General features: G+C 34.3%; 1 protein-coding gene across 4 annotated transcripts in view; it reads right to left on the bottom strand.

Annotated features, from left to right (window-relative positions):
• KIF6 (kinesin family member 6) overlaps window positions 1–18,624 on the bottom strand; it is a 174,559-nt gene that overhangs the window by 124,556 nt on the left and 31,379 nt on the right. For all 4 annotated transcript variants that reach the window (XM_032183487.1, XM_032183488.1, XM_032183486.1 and 1 more), the window contains 2 exons: window positions 15,838–15,967; window positions 4,458–4,664 (listed from right to left, as the gene is read on the bottom strand). In XM_032183487.1, coding sequence (XP_032039378.1) covers window positions 4,458–4,664; window positions 15,838–15,967 — 337 coding nt within the window. The remainder of the gene's footprint in view (window positions 1–4,457; window positions 4,665–15,837; window positions 15,968–18,624) is intronic.

Here is an 18,624-nt window from a genome sequence, read left to right on the forward strand (position 1 = left end):
TAATTATTATTAAATGAAAAGCTAGATTACCCCATGATACATTCAGATACCAAAGATTTGAGCTGATATCTTGCCAAGCACTGTACTGAAAACCTTTAGCTATATGAATTGTCCAAGCTATCCTAAATGGTTAGGAGTTGTTTTTCCATCAATAAATGTTACATACCAGCACATATTTAGTTCATATTGCACCAAAGAAAATTGTTACTTTACAAAATTTAGCAGTAACATTTTTGTTGCCACTAGTTTAATAGTCTTCAGAAAGTTAAAATTTCTTATTACTATAAATCATATATTGGCTATCCTCAGAGGAACCAATACATAATATGAGAATTACTATATTGTAAAGGAAACTGAAAACACATTCCTGGATAAAGGTTTTAAAATATTGTGTATTACAACTCATTAGATGAAAATATGTCATATCTTATAAAACACAATAGCTGTTTTAGTTTCTAATGTTGCACAGAAACCTCATACTAATGTGGAGTATACATTAATAAGTATGCTCTCAGATTCTGCCACACAGAGATTACTACCTAAATTGGCAAGATAGGAAAAGAACCAGAGGGAAGATATCTTATTTCTGTTAAAAATAGTAACTCTGTTACAGGGAAATTCACATTTTGTTGAGGTTCTTGCAGGAAGTCTGTAGCCCAGGAAGAATTCAAACCTTCTACCACTGGCACTGAAAACCTACATGACCAGCTCTCATGCCATTGTAGTGTCATGTGCAAGATTCATATAACACAGGAGGTGATGGTTTTAAGTCCCTTTAGTAAAACCTAACCTAAAGCATTAAAACAATTTTACAAGCCAATCAAAGAATCTGTAATAGAATGAAGACATATCTGAAAGTCAAGGAAATTATATTCTTTCACAAAACAACAGACCACTGTACAATATCTGAACAAGGATCTTCTAACAGCCAACTAAATTGGATAACCAGAAAACAAGAGTGTATTATTACCCTTCTGATATCAAAAGAGGTTTTCTTCTTTCTTCTTTAAGCATTGGTAGGTCGAATCTTAACAAACCTTAACAATATTACCAAACCAAAACTGTAATATGATGATTTAAATCACCACAATTTAAGGCAGAAAGTTATAGGGATATGTTAATTAGGAAGAAACAAAACCAGAAAATTACCTTCTCTACAGAATGTGGATAAGTAGCTGACAGTGATCTCAAATTTTACAGACAAAAACTTCAGTAAGTACAAGTAGCAGTCATTCATTAACCAATTAAATTTTTCAGTATTCTCTAAATGGAGCATATTTTAAATGCCAATTAATAGGCAAAAATGCAGTTGTTATTGTCAAACATCCTACTATGGCTTATAGACAACAAAAGCTACCCAGATGTGGTAGTAGGGACTTTTAAAAGTAACCATGTACCAAATTGCTGTGGGCACTACAGAATCATTTCTACTGCTACTGTAGATCAGGTGCACAAGACTATCAGGACTTCATTTTGCTCCAGACATACAGGCCACCTAGTTAAAAAAATGTGATTGATTTATTTGAAGTTATTTTAACACCTTAAGATAAGACTAAGTGTGGTAATACAGAACTGCGTTCCCATTCTCATCTTGACTCAAATCATTTTTATATAACCGTTATGCAAAGTGTTTAGAAATGGAATAACTCAACACTAAAACACCAGTAGATCATAACTAAACAGCTGATAATGTAAATAAGCTTATTTTGACTTGTTTAGTATTAGTCACTGCAAGGTCAGGATTGAATAACCTGATTTTTACTGAACAAAAATATTGTTTTTACTGTCTTCAGTCATCTTTTATTCAGGATTAGTAAACATTTTTTATTAATGATATGCAATTCCAAACAGAACCCAACTTGCTTATCTCTGTTTGTTTTTATACTACAAGAGGAGTTAAAAGTTGCACGACAAAATGTAAATATTTTTCTCTTCTGTAGTACTTCAAACATGAGTATCTCAAAATGCACTGTGAAGGTTATTAAACTCAACCTCACAGATGCTCATTGGAATGTTGCATTTTAAATACATAAAAATCATACAGTAAATAAATAAATAAATAAATAAAGATCCTAAACACAATTTGTATGATTTCAAATTTCATTTTTGAATCATTTACCCTTGTTGCTTATGATAACTGACATACAGCCATTTTACTTTAAGGTGAAATTTTAACAAATGGAAGATATGAAAATAAATCCAGTGTAATAGTAAATGACTGGCTACCACCTGCTGTGCCTTAAAATTTCTCTTTTGACAGGTGAAAAACCTCTGATTCTAGAGTACATTAAATTGAACAAATTTCTTCTTGTTAAATGAAAAATACAACACACGCAAAAAAAAAAATAAATTCTTCCCAGGAAGTGGAATGGTTGATTATATTTTCTAACTATAATTTTGAAGAAATTTTCACACATAGACACACACAAAATCTCCTTTTTTAAAGTACTTCCTCAACTGTAAATTTTACTAAATAACACGTGTACTGGAGTATAAATTGAAAAGAACAACTATGAACTTCAGTTAAGCATTTTTTAATTTTATTTTTATCCCACTAAGTAGTGACAGCTTCACAGATCAGCATGTACCTTCATATTGTGGTATATGAAAGAATTTAAAGAAATGTTTCAAAAATGTACAGTATTCTCTAGCAGAGCTCCAAAAACAACAAATGTCTGTCAACAGAAATAGTGTTTGCTAGACTATGAAAACAATACTACCTATTCAAATTTAGAAAGAAAGTAATTCATCTAACAGGTGGGAGGTCTGAAATCCACACTTAAAAAAAAAAAAAATCAGTGACTCTATCTTAATAGCAGAGTATACACAAAATATATTTCATTGATTACTATGTGTTTCTTACCCTTGCTTGGAGTTTTATAGCATTAGAATTGCAAAAGGTTACAGAAGATCAGGCAGAACTAAATATAATGGGCAGAAAGTTTTTATAAGCAAACATAAATGTCTTTTAACAATGCTACAAATGCTAAGCCAAAAAAGAAACACCTGAAAGGAAGGAGTGCTATGGAATATGGACAACGTATAAACCTGGTGGAATAAAAAAAAAAAAAAAAAAAAAAAAAAAAGAGAGATACTAGAAGAAAGTAATGAATGTAAACAGCCTTCACCATCATGCTTATCACAATTCACTGAAATTACTAGGCTTCTAAGATGTAATATTGCATTCTTCTAGTTTTGAAGGAATAATGATTATATGAGATCAGTGGAGGGAAAAAAATAATAATAAAATAATATTAAAAAAACACACACCATCAAAACTGTTAGCTAAAGCTTTCTACTGGAATTCTACTTCAAAGTTTCCATTCAACTTCCCAACACACTCTTAATTCTTCCTTTGTTTCTATTTAACAAAAATTGAGTGACAATACTCAGGATGAGCCTGCTTTTTCAAAATTTGCCTTCCCCAAAGAGGAAACATAAAAAGCAAAGTTGAAAAAAATGGCAAAAAGTTCATGAGTTCATTTTTTAATTGTGTGACTAGTAGACACACAGAGATGGTATCTTTCCACTTCCTTAGTAAAATTAGCCGAACTATTTTTCTTTACTTCCCTGTAAGTCCGAACAAAAAAAATATACTGAAATTTGACTGCAAATAAATATAGCACACAAGTGAGACTTTTCAGCTTTCCCAATATTTTTTTTTTTTTTTGTAATACAATACAAGAATACCAGTTGGTATATTTTTCTTTCCTCTTAGAAGCTCCAAATGGCTGTAAAGAAAGGAACTCTTAGAACTTTTCTGCATATGTACATTCAACAATTGCTAACCATCATATACACTGAAAGGAGGATAGGGATTTCAGCGTACCTTAAATCAACAAGCTAAATCTTTTTCAGTATCAGTAGCTGAATGACAAAGATTTATGAAGATTTATTATTTTTATTACAGTTGCACCTGTGAATCCTATTGGTATAAAAACTATCATGACAATTACCCCATCAATATATTAAAAAAGATAACTTCTGTCTTAAAGAGATCAAAGATTCTCATTGGCTGTGGAATAAAACAACAGATGAGAGAAAAGACTAAAACTTCATGATATTACAGTGCTCACTTGAACCAAATAAAAAACAGTCACTTTAGTACAATGGTTCTCGATACATTCTGATTCTCACTGAGGAGACCAGGTGAAAATCACATATAAAATTTTTAACAGAAATACAGTTGCAATCTTGTTAATATCTTTAGAATTCCAAATCAAACAAGAAACCTATTTTTGAAACAGTACCCTGTATATCTAATGTAACCTGATTTATCTGAATTAATATTATTTTATTTCAAATGAGGAGATATCAATTCAAACATATTTTAAAATGTGCAATAAACACATAGTATTAAGATTAACTGAACATGGGAATCAAGATTACAAAAACATTGCATATTGCTAATAAGGAATGGAGTAAAGGGAAAATTTTTCATAATATTTGAATTTTACCTGTTCCAAATAATGTAGTGATAAGTTGATATATTTGGCTTCTGTCAATAAATGACCTCCAACTCCAGTCTTTGCAACACGCTCTGATCCAGCAAGGTCTACTAAGTGTAACTTGGAACGTCGGATGGTTGCAGATCCAGGTTCCTTGCTGGAGATGTGAATAGTGAAAATGCAGTGAGATCGAGTTGAGGCTTGATTCATTGGTGTCTACAATTAAAAGAAATTAAGAGTACTTAATGTTCATTTAATATATAAATCTAGCTTTTCATAGCTTGAAAATCAGGAAATTGAAATCACCTATCCAATCTGTGAGCTGTTTCACCTGTAATAAGTATGAAAGAAGAACACAAAGAAGTTTTCTAGCCAAATGCTTGGATAATATTAATCCAGACAAATTGTACTGCAAGCAAGCAATCAATCATGGTTCTTTCAAGATACTCTAACAGTGGGAACATCATCAAAGCAGCTGGCATCACCATACTGATGAATACTCCTAGAAAAGAGCATATAGATCAGAGGGGAACTTACTAATTCCTGATTTCCAAAAGGTCACCAATCTTCCTGATTTCATTATGCATCTCTCTTCCCTCCCCTCTTCCCTTTTATTTTTATTTTTATTTTTATTTTTATTTTTATTTTTATTTTTATTTTAAGTCAAACCAATTTGAAAGTCAAAATTGCTTTGAAATCTAAAGTGTATAATGAACATATCTTGAGGGAACACAGAAAACTGTTGAGCTTAAGCCTTTTTTATAAAATTTTAAAGACTGTAAAACTTCACTAAACCTTCATAAACCTTTTTTGATTTGTTCTCATCACTGTTTTTCCCCTCACTATCTTCTCCATAAGAGCATAAGACACTAATTAAAAAAAAAAAAAAAAAAAAAAGGCTATAAATCTGCTAGTATAAAAAAGTACTATAGTATTAAGTACATTATTATTTCTCACCAGAGTTTGGAGCAGGTATATGAGTTTCTTTAACAACAGAAGTCCTAGAAGTGATTCTGGTAAATTGCATAACCAGTTCTTTATCTAGTTTGCATATTTCTAGCTTATCCAAAATTCATGGAAATGAATAACAAATATTTCAAACAATAACACTTTTTCATAGACATTACTACTGGAAAGAACATTAATAATTATGAAGTACTATGGCCAATCTAACTAGAAACACGGAGTACACTGTCTTTGGTGTATATTGGCATATTATTCTTTACAGCTTAGCTTGACGCCTATTTCTTCATATGCTTGTTTGTGGAGTCCTTCGTATTACGTACCATATCCTAACACTAATTATAAACATATGTTGTGAATAGGTTGATCAAGACATATATACTTGTAATGTGAAGCGTAACAACAAAAGTATAATGAAGCTTCATTTTAACTACCTGATTTGATGGTTTATTAAATCCTACTGGCAAAATATAGAAGTATTAGTATTTGCAGAAAATTACAAAAACACAGGGGAATAACTTATTTAATATACAGATATGTACCTGTAGTGCTTCAGTTTCTTGACATGATGATCTCTTAAATAAAACTCTGCACAGAATATAGTTTATGGTTTTATTCTAATCACCAGAACTTGCTCATCTTTTTATTTGATTTTATTTTTCCTAGCTATCTACTGGACTAGCTAAGAATAGAATTTTCTGTAATGCTTTTGATTCACATTTTTATTACTTTTATAAAAAAATTAACTTGGCAAACTTAGAATTTTCTGTGTCATGACAGAATTTTCACCAAAGGTTTGGCTTTTATATATATATATATATATATATATATATATATATACATATATATATATATATGTATATTTGGAATAGCTACTGCCATACTTCTTTAACTACACACGTGGAAACTATTGGTCAATTTTTAGACACTTACTACTTCCTTTTGTATGTATTTAGTGGATTTCTCAATATGTTTGAAATTCCAAACAAAAAATTTAACCAACGCTCAGATATTTTGTTTTAGACTTCAAATGATCAGATAGCATTACACGTGCATCTTTCTTTTTTATAAAATAACATATAAAAATCTTTTAAGCATCTAAAAACTCTTTCCTTTAGTAGTAAAACAAAATGAATCCCTTATTATCCTCATAAATGGCTAAAGCTTTAGAATGTGCATTGAGATTAAAGGTTTGTTATACAAATAGTATTTTCATTTATAAACTATTACAAGTATGACAACATTGTTATCTGAGTATAAATACTTGACTTGCAGAAAAATTAAATAGTGAAATAAATTAACAAATAAATGCTGAGTTAGTAACTAAATCTGTACTTATTATAGCCTTTGAGAAAGAAGGTCTAAAAAGTCCTGGTTAAATTGCACAGTTCAATCTCGTCTGTATGTTATTGCTCTAGTATGCTGGAGTAATTATTCATTTTGGTATCCCTTGGGATTCTGAATAGATATTACAACATATTACTTTTTTTCCCCCCATAGTCTGCTTTGGTATGAAACATTCTACATGTTGAAATAGCCTGCAGGTATTGAAGGCGTCGTTTTTTTTATCCAATAGGTATGGCTCTCAACAGAAAGACTGCAAGTTAAGAGGAATAATTTGAACTGCTATACCTCTTCAATGAATTGTCTTCTGTTCAATTTCCTAGCAATTGTCTCCACCCTTGGTGCAGCTTGCTGCTCCTCAATGGTGCCAACACAACTGCACTGTTTTTGGGAACTGATCCAGCTTAAAAAGACTACAAACCATAGATATTTAACCTGGATCGGTTTCCTTATGCAATCACAGTACAGCTGTGTGAAGCAGTTCTGTTAGAGTAATTGAAAATGGCAGCGCAGACAGTGTGAACAAGAAGTGGTGCGCAGGAATACCTTAAGCTTGTAGTGCTGGTGAAAAATATGCAATAAAATTACAGCCTTAGCACTATTTTATTTTGGGCTGCTTTTCCTAGCAAGGCCAAACTCAGAGGGAGAAGGAGAAGAGTTTGGGTCATTTAGTTTATACAGATGAGGAATTTTGGAATAATATAGGCAAACCACTGGCTCTACTTAACTTCCAGGTTTCTAAGGATCATTTCACAATGCTGTACAGAGCATCAGAGTGCTGTTACATGATATGCTGCCTTCTGGGGCAAGGCTTAGCAAACAAAGCGGCAGTGGCATGGGAACAAAAACAAACAGGTTCCGGGAAAGGTATAGGCCCTTCAAGCTTTGAAGAGCAAGAAAATTCTCCCAAACATAGCTAAAATGCAATTACATTAAGAAAAGATTATAAGCTCTTTCAATGTACTTTATTCAGCATTTCTGATGCCATGAATAATCTGAGCCAGTTTTACTTATTTTACTAGGAGAGCTATGATTTTACTACTTGCAGTTCTGCAAAGCAGGATTGGATACTTATTTTTTCCAGCTCAGAATCCACAGCAGAATTAATATTTAAGGACATTCTTTGCTAAAGTCATGGCAGTGGTCACGCTGTAGTGCAGACAAGTCTATGCCAGACCAAATATCAGTACAAGTCTGCCTACGGAAGCACAAGAGTTAAGTAAAAGCTGCTAAATCTATGCAAGAAGCAGGAGAAATTAGCATACTTCAGAATAAGCATTCTTTTAAGTTTCACTATGCAGTAAAATCTCATGTATTTCAAATTGTGCTTTTAGTAATACCTGATTAAACTGGGCAAAGGCTAATAAAGTTAAAAAAGCATTAAAGAAAATAATTTCAGGACACCAAAGGTTTCAGAGTATACCAAGCGTTAGCTCAGGGCAATATTTGACATATTAGTAATTTATTGTCTATGGAAAAACACAACTTGATTTTCCATGTTCCACGCAGATTCTACTGGCCATTGGAAATTCCATTGCTTTTCTCTCTACTACTTCTTTTGCCACTTAAAATGAATGGAGTTGATTTGGAAGTCATTGGCTAGAATCCTAAAACACCATTTATTAAAATCCTTCTTCAGAGTGGAACCATGCTTTAAACAATACACCTTTCTACAATATGATTTTATCTCCACTTTGCAGTTTTCATATATAGGAAGCTCTATCAGAACTCTTGAAGGAAACATACAGCAATTCAAATGTAAACTGTTAAATAGGATGTGATTACAAAATAATAAATGCAGTCATAATCCCCCATGCCTTGCTGCTTTCATCATACAAGTAGACAAAGCAAAAGGCAACAGAAGCTGCAACTTGTCAACATCTTCAGTCCAAAAAAAAGCCTTTTTTTTTTTTTTGCAGTCATATATGCAACTTCTGACTATCACCATTCAGCTGTTCAGAAAGTCTGAAAACAACAGAATAAACAAATACATCTTCTGGACAGTGTCTCATAGTCTAGTAAAAGGTTCCCTTGGTGGCTTTTGGAGTTCATTTTGGCTTTGTTAGCAGTATTCTAAACATATGTATATGAAATCATCTTCAAGCTAATTTGATGTGATGAAGGAAAAAAAAGAAGGGAGTGGTCTGGCTTTCAGCAGATGGTTGCTATTGTGGAGGCTATATATAGAATAACAGATGAGCTGCAGTTACTTACAAAGAAATAATTTTTTCCAGGAATTCTGTGACATCATAAACCACATAAGCAGACTGCAGATTCTTTGTGATATCATGTGAAAAATACAAAGGAATTAATGCCAGGTCATCTGTTGCTGCCCATTTCTGGCACAGTAAAAGAGGAATTCAATAACGTATTTTTCAAAATCACATTGTGGTAAAACAACAATGTTTGGTCTGATGTTTGAAAATACATACAAGAGAAATTTCACGGACATGCAGCCTATTCTCCTTTTTTTACACAGGCATACCTGTGTCTGCTGAGATTAAATAAAGTGTATAGAAGCTTTGTAACTGAAACCGTTACATCTATTCCTACAGCAATTGCAAGAAGGTGGTTTCTAATTAAATGAAAACCTGTTGTACAGTCATATTGCAAGAAGCATCAAATTTGGATGTTTCTGTCGAGGAATAAAACCTCATGAAATGTCCAGAAGTTGCTAAAACACAAGTAATCCATCTTAATCGAATTGTTATCTACCTTAAATCCAAATAAACACTGCAGGAGTTCCTCCTAATACTATAATTTATGTACTTTCCAAATCTTTTGTATGTTGCAGCTGGTATTGCAAATGTTGTTATCACTAAGAAGAAAAGTAAGAAACAGGAAGCTACTGGCCTAAATAAAGTTCTTAATAACTGAAACCCTAAGGATGAGGAAATTTCTTAAATAGAAGCTTGAAAACAACCACTGAAAACAACAGAAGCTGCTACTATTTGGAAGAAAAATGTGTTGATTATGGCTGCCAAATGTACTCTGAGAAAACAGAGAAAAGAGTGCAGGACAGTTGGGACAACAAGATTTCACAGGTGATAAATGCAGTCATTCAGGCCCTATTGCAAACTATCTCAACTTGGTTGTTTATACCATTTCAGTGGAACCTTTCCTTATTTGAACCAAAATATTTAGACATCAGAAGAACATGATTTCTCTGTAAGAGTGATTTAGTGACTAGCCAAGGCATAAATGAAGGAATGATGATCCAGAGTACTCCAATTTTCTTGACAGAATGTCTCAGTGAGAAGGCACAAGATTTTGTTTTGAGGAACATTTCTCCTTCCTCTTTTTCTTTTTCTTTTCTTTTGAGGTCTTTGAATAAGACCAAATGAAAAGAGAAAGTACTGATAACAACGTAAATATCAAATTGACTTTTTCCCATCTCAAGCTACTATCAGATGGACAGCTGCATAAAGGAGTTATGGTATCTTTAGTCATTTTATAGGTCAGATGGTAAGAAAAGAGCTGCTGTGTACTATAAGAATGATAATTAAGCAATTTAACACACACTGTTTTTCTTGTTAAAATCATTATTAGAATATTCTGATGTTTACGCATTATTGGTTTATAGTACAGGACATCACAAGTCTCTCCAAGGTTGATGGAGCAGAGATTCTTGTGTTGAAAAGCAGTGGATACATCTGTCTAATTAATATAAACTCTTCAAGTTCCAACAGAACCATGCTATGTGGAAGGGTTTGTAAATTCAAGAATAGGAGGTTCCTACCTCTGTACCTGATAGATGATTGAGACTTCAGTATTTCTTTAGTTTCCTTTCTAATGATACAGTTTAAGTGCAGTGGCTCTTCAGGAGTATCTGGGTACCCTTATCACAGTTGTAATTGCAAATTTGTTGCTACAAAAATCAGGCTGAAAATAATTGTAATCTCACACTTCCCCAATTTCAAAACCAATACTTCATCTCTTACCTTTTGCATATTTACAAGTACAGTTTGCCAGTTAGGCCCTGGTGACTGAGGTAGCTTTTAAAGTAATTATTATCCTCTAGTAAGAATATTATTATACTTTACATTATACAGTGAATTTTATCCATATAAAGCCCAAAGCATTTTAAGGGCTATTCAAAGCAGTATGTATGACACACTGATTGTTTTACCATGCACTGAAATGAAAACACCTGTGCTGAAATGGTGATGCCTTTTGCTGTTGATGATACCATAGAGCAGGTTTGCAAGGGTGGAAATGACTTGACAACTCATACCAATGAGCAATCTTGCAAAGCATAAAGTTGTAATTCATCCTAGAATATAGCTCTAACATGTATAGCATGCTTTCTTGGCAAAAGTGTCATTTAATCTGGTATGTTCATGTGTTCAAAATCTGTTTTTCAAATTTAATCAAGAAACAATGCATTCAAACACTACCAGTGGCTCTCTAAATATATTCATGAGGAAACTAATGGACAGTAAAAAAAAAAAAAAAAAAAAAAAAAAAAAAAAAAAAAAGGGGGGGGGAGGGGATTTAGTCCAATTCAGAGGTCACAAGTCATTCCCCTCAACTGTCTTTAAGTGTTTAAAAATTTTATTCTTTATTGAAAAAAACACATTTAAACATTGCCAAAATCTTACTGCTTGTCCCATGTGTACTTCAAACATTTTAAATAATGGAACAAATACTGTGTAACATGCACTGTCTTCCACATTTAAACAATGGAGAATTATAGTTATAAAACCATGCTGTAAAATATTTCCTTCCTCACTAAAATTAAGTAATTTTTCATTAGAGGAAAAACAAATGCTAAATGTACACACAATTGGAGTATTCAGAAATATCTCTCAAAGATTTTATAGTTTTGAAATTAATGCACACCCTTGAGAGGCCACTGTCTCTACCTTACACTGCTATTTTAAGAGAAATATTAGAAAAGTACTATCAAATAACTAAATCATAGAGGTTCAGCATATTACTTCAAAGGACAGTGATCACAAGTGCTTCTAGTCACAAGAATTTAGAAATGAACACTTGAGATGAAGGCATATTAATGGTACATATATGAAAATAAAATAATTTGCAAATACTACTGAAATGTACATAAGTTTTTTAGATTTTGTTGCTACCACCAGTGCCATATGCAAATAAAATGTTGAAATTCCTTGTTTGCATGTAAAGTTGGCTTAAAAATCAAAATACGAGAAATAAATTGATTTGTTTTTACAACCAGTTGCTAAGATTCTTATGCATTCAAAAGTAATAAGAGACTTTTTCATGGGAAAACAAACAAGCAAATAAAAAAATAGCCTATACAATTGGAAGTGCTGCCAACAATCAGTTTTTTGTTTGTTCTCTTCTCATTTCTCTCTGGCAAAGTATGAGACAAAAATTTCCTATTTGGATTTTTATATTATGAAGTGTTCATGCATTTGTGTCTCTCATTTTCATTTACACAGCCTGTAGCACACATCCACTGGAGCCAAGGATTGGTCCCATACTGGCCTATAAACCAATTTTCCACAAATTAGACTAGATTCTTCTTTTTTCCTTTTTATTACCTATATGGTTACGTGTGGGAAATAAGTTTTCTGTTACAAATGTTCCCTTAGATTCCGACATGTAATGAATGCTTTCAAAATTATGATCACTTTTTCATGTTAACACAGTCAGACTTGAGGGCAAAATGCAGCCCTCAACCCAAAAGTTAGGCTCCACTAGCAGAGGCATTTAGGAAATTAAATAGTCATTCCTATTTTCAAAACAGTCCTGCAACTTTTCAAAGAAGGATTATAACAGGGATAAAGTATTAGACTGTGATTTTAGAGACTGATGTTCTGCCATAGTTTTCCTATGTGATCCATGGCAGTTTTTCCATAGCTAAACTCCTCATCATAAAAAAAAAAAAAAAAATAGTGGATCAAACATAGTTTTTCTTTTACTTATTTTTCTATTTAGGTTAATTCATCTTAAGTCTTTTAAAGCTTAGTTAAATAGGGTCTCCGTCTTTTTTGAGGTCAGGAAATGTTATCATAATTGAATTAAGTTTTAAAAATATGGAACTCTGGAGAAGTTATGGTTGCTATCATAAGCCTTCTTTTCTAGACCTCTACATTAATCCCTCATTTCTGAGAACACTTTTTTCATTCTTTTAAGTGATATTATAAACTGCTGCACTCACCTAAAGCCAAAAAGGCCAAGTGATAATGGGCAATATATGTTGTAGTACCTAAGAGAAAGCACCACTCAGAAAGCTCTCTGAACTGTGCTGAAATGTACCTGCTCTTATTACAATGGAACAATGTGTGAGATAACTACAAGTAAAACCTCTACAAGGAAATCCGAATTTGAAAAAGCAGCAAAAGTGACAACAGCATTAGCATTTGCTAACCCTCAGATCAGTGAAGCCTTTGTTAACCCTCAGATCAGTGAAGCCTTTGTTACTGGGGTCCCAAAGCAACTGCTTAACTCTCTCCTGGTTTAGTTCCATTTTTCAGCACATTCTCATGTGTATTTTTTTCCTAGCAAGAATTAGCATGCCTCAATAAAAATTATGAAGATGCAGACTCAAAAATAAAATTCTGTTAAGAAAAATCTCCTTTATTAAGTCACTGAATTTTGTGTCACAAGAGATTTGACAATAAAAATTTTATAATGATAAAACATCATCTAGGTGAAAATCATGCAAAAAAAAAAAAAAACAAAAAACAAAAACACTATACAACAGAAATTATTAGATATAAAAAGCATAATACAAGCTAATGAAGATTATGATAATTAGTTCACTTTATCTAACTTCTGCTCTTCTACATATATAGTGTTATTGGCCATGCTTTAAGCAAGGAGCTGGAACAGCTGTTTGGTTTGACCTGCTAAGAATATTCTCCTCATTTTACTTCACCTTGACCTTTACAAACTTATCATTTTCATTAGTCCTGCTATTTGTTCCTGACTTTTAATGTTGGGGATATATTTTCTCTTTAGCCCACATCTTGCAAATATGTAATGCAATTGCCCTTTACAGTCACTGATTTATGAACCTGTCAGCCAGCAGAATAATTTTCTTCAAATATTCATTTTCATATGCAGCTCAACTAATCTGAGCTGAGAAATCCTAAATAACTTTCTCGATCCAATGAACTTTCTTTTTATGTTTTCATTAACAATTATCATGACAGGTTTTCAGATATCTCAAGAGCATATCCCGTCTTGCTTATTTACATTTTGCATTGAAATGCATCTTGCCCTGTGCCCAGGCATGCATCGTCAGTCAGTAGAAACATGGAGCTACCTGATTCCTTCCTTTGCTTTGAATTTCTTCGTCCTCATTGATTTATTATGCATCTCTTCAGTCAGAGAGAATGGGGAAAAAACTTCTAAAAAATTTTTCTAAAATACAATTAGCTGTGCTATATTAAAGGCATATTAACAGTGCCCATGTTATATAATACGCTTTTAATGTTTACATTCAATTTCCAAATATTAAGACAAGAAAACAGCCCTACAGATTTATTCATTACTTATGGAAACAATTGTTGTGGTTCCACTCAAGTGGGCAGCCGAGCTCCACCACAGCTGCTCTCTCACTCGCCCTCCTCAAAGAGGAATGGGGAGAAAATATGTGGAAAGGGCTCAAAGGTTGAGATAAGGATGAGAAAATCACACAGTAATTATTGTAACGGGCAAAACAGACTCAGCATAGGGAGATAGTAAGATTTATTGCTTATTACTAACAAGCTAGAGAAGTGAGAAACAAAGGAAAGAAACCAAAAGCACCTTCCCCCCCATTCACCCTCTTCCACTTCCTCCCCCCAAGCAGCGCAGGGGAACGGGGGAATGGGAGTTATGGTCAGTCTACGGCACTTCTCTGCCGCTCCTTCTCGGTCACTCTCATCCCCTGTGCTGTGGGGTCCCACCCACGGGATACAGTCTTTGATGAACTGATCCGGTGTGGGCTTCCCACAGGCAGCAGCTCTTCCAGAGCTGCTCCAGATATGGGTCCGTACCACGGGGTCCATCCCTCAGGAGCAAACGGCTCCAACCTGGCTCCCCCACAGGCAGCAGCTCCTGCCAGGTCACCTGCTCCTGCGTGGTCTCCTCTCCACGGGCTACAGGTTCGGCCCGGAATCTGCTCCGGCAGGGGTCTTCCACAGGCGGCAGCCTCCGTCGGTGCAGGGCCACCTGCTCCACCGTGGTCTCCTCCACGGGCTGCAGCGTGGAACCCTGCTCCACCGTGGTACTCCATGGGCTGCAGGGGGACATCCTGCTTCACCATGGTCCTCACCACAGGCTGCAGGGGACTTCTGCTCCGGCGCCTGGAGCACCTCTCCCCCTCCTTCTGCACTGACCTTGGTGCCTGCAAGGCCGTTCCTCACTCCTCTCACTCTCCCAGCTGCTGTGTGGCACAGCATTTTTTTTCCCTGTCTTAAATATGCTCTCACAGAGACGCAAAACAACATCGCTTATTGGCTCAGCTCTGGAAAACAATGGGGCCCTTCCCAAACATGGGGCAGCTTCTAGATCCTTCTCACAGAAACCACCCCTATGGCCCCCTGCTACCAAAACCTTGCCACGTAAACCCACTACAACAACTTACTTGAATTCTCCAGAATGTGTAAAAACACCCTTGTCTTTATGTATTGGCAAATACTTACTTTGAATGTGCTACACACTGCCATTTGTTTCTCTACACATGACACCACATGTTAATGCAATGAGAAGAAAAAAGAGAAGATGGCCAACTGTTACTGTAACTGTTTCAAAGGGAATCCAGTATGTCTGTGGGAAAGACTTAAAATGCTTCCTAAGACTTTTCAACAAATCTGTACGTGTGTTAACACATGTATTCAAAAGTTAGTCTGTGTTTTATGAGAAAAACATTTTTGTTTTACTTATTTTAATTGCAGTAAACTATTTCATCAATGACCACCATACAGATTCACTAAGGGAAAACAAAGCTCTTTGCAAAGTGAAAGCAATAATCTGAGAAACATTTATTTAATTTCACTGTGGAAATACACTCCCCAAATAACAATTTACGCATTTATCTCTGAGGATTTCCAAAACAGTATCTTTTATGGAGATGTTTGTAACTGTTACAACAAGTAACAGCAGTACTTACCTCTGCAATCATTCTGTTGGTGTCTCCCAAGAAGAGCAGGTTTAAAGCTTCCTCTTCATTGTTTGCTTGCTGAAGAGACAAGTTTTTCAGATGAATGTTCTGGTCAGGGTCTTCCATTATAGTCACTTTTCTACATTAAAAAAAAAATAAAAGGAGAAAAAGCTAGAACTGTTGCACAGTGATCTTTCTTTCTTCTACACTTTCATTTTGCTTGCGCTTATAAATTGACATCTGAAACCCTCAAATGATCATAACAAAAAAGCTCTAAAAGAAAGGTTGATTTTTTTTTTTTTTTTTTTTTTTTTATAATTCTGTTACCTCCTTTTTATTCATTTATTATAAGCCTCCATATAAAATAGGAAAATATAAAACTTGTACATGTTAGAGAAGACCTTGGGACTGTTTTGGCGAGATCTCCAGTAGATGGTGTTAAATGAACCATCACAAGCAAATAACAAGTAGGTGTTTGTCTTCCACTGCCACAGCTATTAAGTACAAATGATACGTACAGCATAACATAATCTTGATGAACAAATAGACATGGAATATTTCAGAATCAACACACCTGTAGCCAATGTTTCTAATAACTTTGCATTTGTCAAGATTTCTTTTCATTTTTGTTAATAACTACAAGTGTAAATAATCCCTTTCTTTAACTAAAAGCAAAGGAATAAAAACAGAATGGTTTGCTTATTACCACTGAGGCTACGAATGATATTAGTCATACTTCTTTATACCTTTCATTTCAGGAAAAAAAAAAAAAAAGTTAAATGGAAGCACCAAAGACAAGGCAAAAAAAATCAGGAGAGCTATGTACAGAACCACAGAATCATTCAGGTTGGAAGAGACCTCCAAGATCACCTAGTCCAACCTCTGACCTAACACTAACTAGTCATCCACTAAACCATATCACTAAGCTCTACATCTAAACGTCTTCTAAAGTCCTACAGGGATGGTGACTCAACCACTTCGCCAGGCAGCCCATTCCAATGCCAAACCACCCTTTCCATAAAGAAGTTTTTCCTCATATCCAACTTAAGCCTCCCCTCACGCAACTTTAGCCCATTCCCCCTCGTCCTGTCACCAGGGACATGGGAAAACAGACCAACCCCCACCTTACTACAACCTCCTTTAAGGTACCTGCAGAGCGCAATAAGGTCACCCCAAGCCTCCTCTTCTCCAGGCTAAACCACCCCAACTCCCTCAGCTGCTCCTCGTAGGACTTGTTTTCCAGACCCCTCACCAGCTGCATTGCCCTTATATTCTCTCTCCACATTCACTAAGGATCATTGAAACTCATTTTTCACTTTTCTAAACAGACTTTTTTACATAAAAAAAAAAAAAAACAAAACAAACAAACAAACAAAAAAAACAATTTTTTTTTTTCTCATATCTTTATCCTAACAGACTTTTTTTTCTTTTAATCAGATAAGTGAGAATTAAACTTTATTGCCTTTGCTGAGTAGCTATGAGGGTCTCCTCAGTCAGGACCTACAGCAGTTACATCACTGAATTTGGAAAACTCCCAGAGTGAAGACTGGGTTAAAAATGAAGTTCACTAACAAACTCTGAAGATGATTGACATGCATCCATCGAGGTGAATTATGTGTTCTGATTTCCTGTGTCTGGCAGGGTTTCTGCAGCATTCACATGAATTGTTCTGCTGGCACATAAAGTGGCAGAAATATAGGAAAAACAGCTTGCCCACCAGCAAAGCTTTTTGTTCACCAGCCTATATTATGCTGCATTTCAGATTTCTGAAGAACTTTAGGAATATTATTTCAGGATTCTACTGAGCCCAAAGCATGTTGTATTTTGTCTTTCACCAAAAACTCTTAATTGCATAAAGCAATTAATCTCATGAGCGGATGAGTTCACAGAAGACATCACTACAAACAATATAAGCAAGAAGCTTAGGGGCATGGTTTAAAGTTGGACTAGTTAGTGATACATGATGGTTGGACTTGCTGATCTTAAGAGTCTTTTCCAACCTAAATAATCCTGTGATTCTATGAACTTAAAACGAGGAAATAAGAACTTCTGTAAATGTTAAGTCTTTTTTTTTTTTATTAACATCTTTTTCTGTGATTAGTGAAAAAAGATCAACAGGGAAAAAAACAAACAAACAAAAAGAACAAAGCCAACACTTTATACATTTATATACATATATATATATACTTATATATATATATATAATATAAGTATATACATATTTCATATTCCTCGAGGTTAACCACAAGAGGGAGTATAGGACTTGAGTTTTTATCCGTGGATAGTTCTTGCTTGTTAATTACTCCATGCTGCTTCAAAAACACACAGGTTTGGTTTTGTTCTCATCTGTTTGTCTTGTTTCCAAGATTTGCAGAAACAAATTAAACAGCATTCCATAATATTACCCTTAAGTAGGACAGAACTCATTTACCCTCTGATGGTCAAAATATTGGAGTAGATATACAGAAATAATTTGAACTCTTTGCAATACAATCACTAATTTCCAGAGAAAAATGCACCTAAGGGTAGACAATGCTTCTATAGTAGTCATAACAATTGTTTCTCCGAGTACAATTGCTTCTGCTTATAGACTTATTTTTTGCTTTAGGAAAAGACAGCCCTAGTACAGTCATGAAAACCTGCTTCCCCCATTCAGAGCATAAACTGAAAACCATAATTTCACTTTTGCATAAAAATGTTTTGATAAGTTCAAGTTGTATTCTGTTCTCATTCCATTTATGCATGCATCACACACTAAAGCCCAGAGTAGTTTTGACTAAAATACAATGTGTTGAC

The sequence above is a fragment of the Aythya fuligula genome, chromosome 3 (genome assembly GCF_009819795.1).
Source record: "Aythya fuligula isolate bAytFul2 chromosome 3, bAytFul2.pri, whole genome shotgun sequence".
Lineage (NCBI taxonomy): Eukaryota > Metazoa > Chordata > Aves > Anseriformes > Anatidae > Aythya > Aythya fuligula.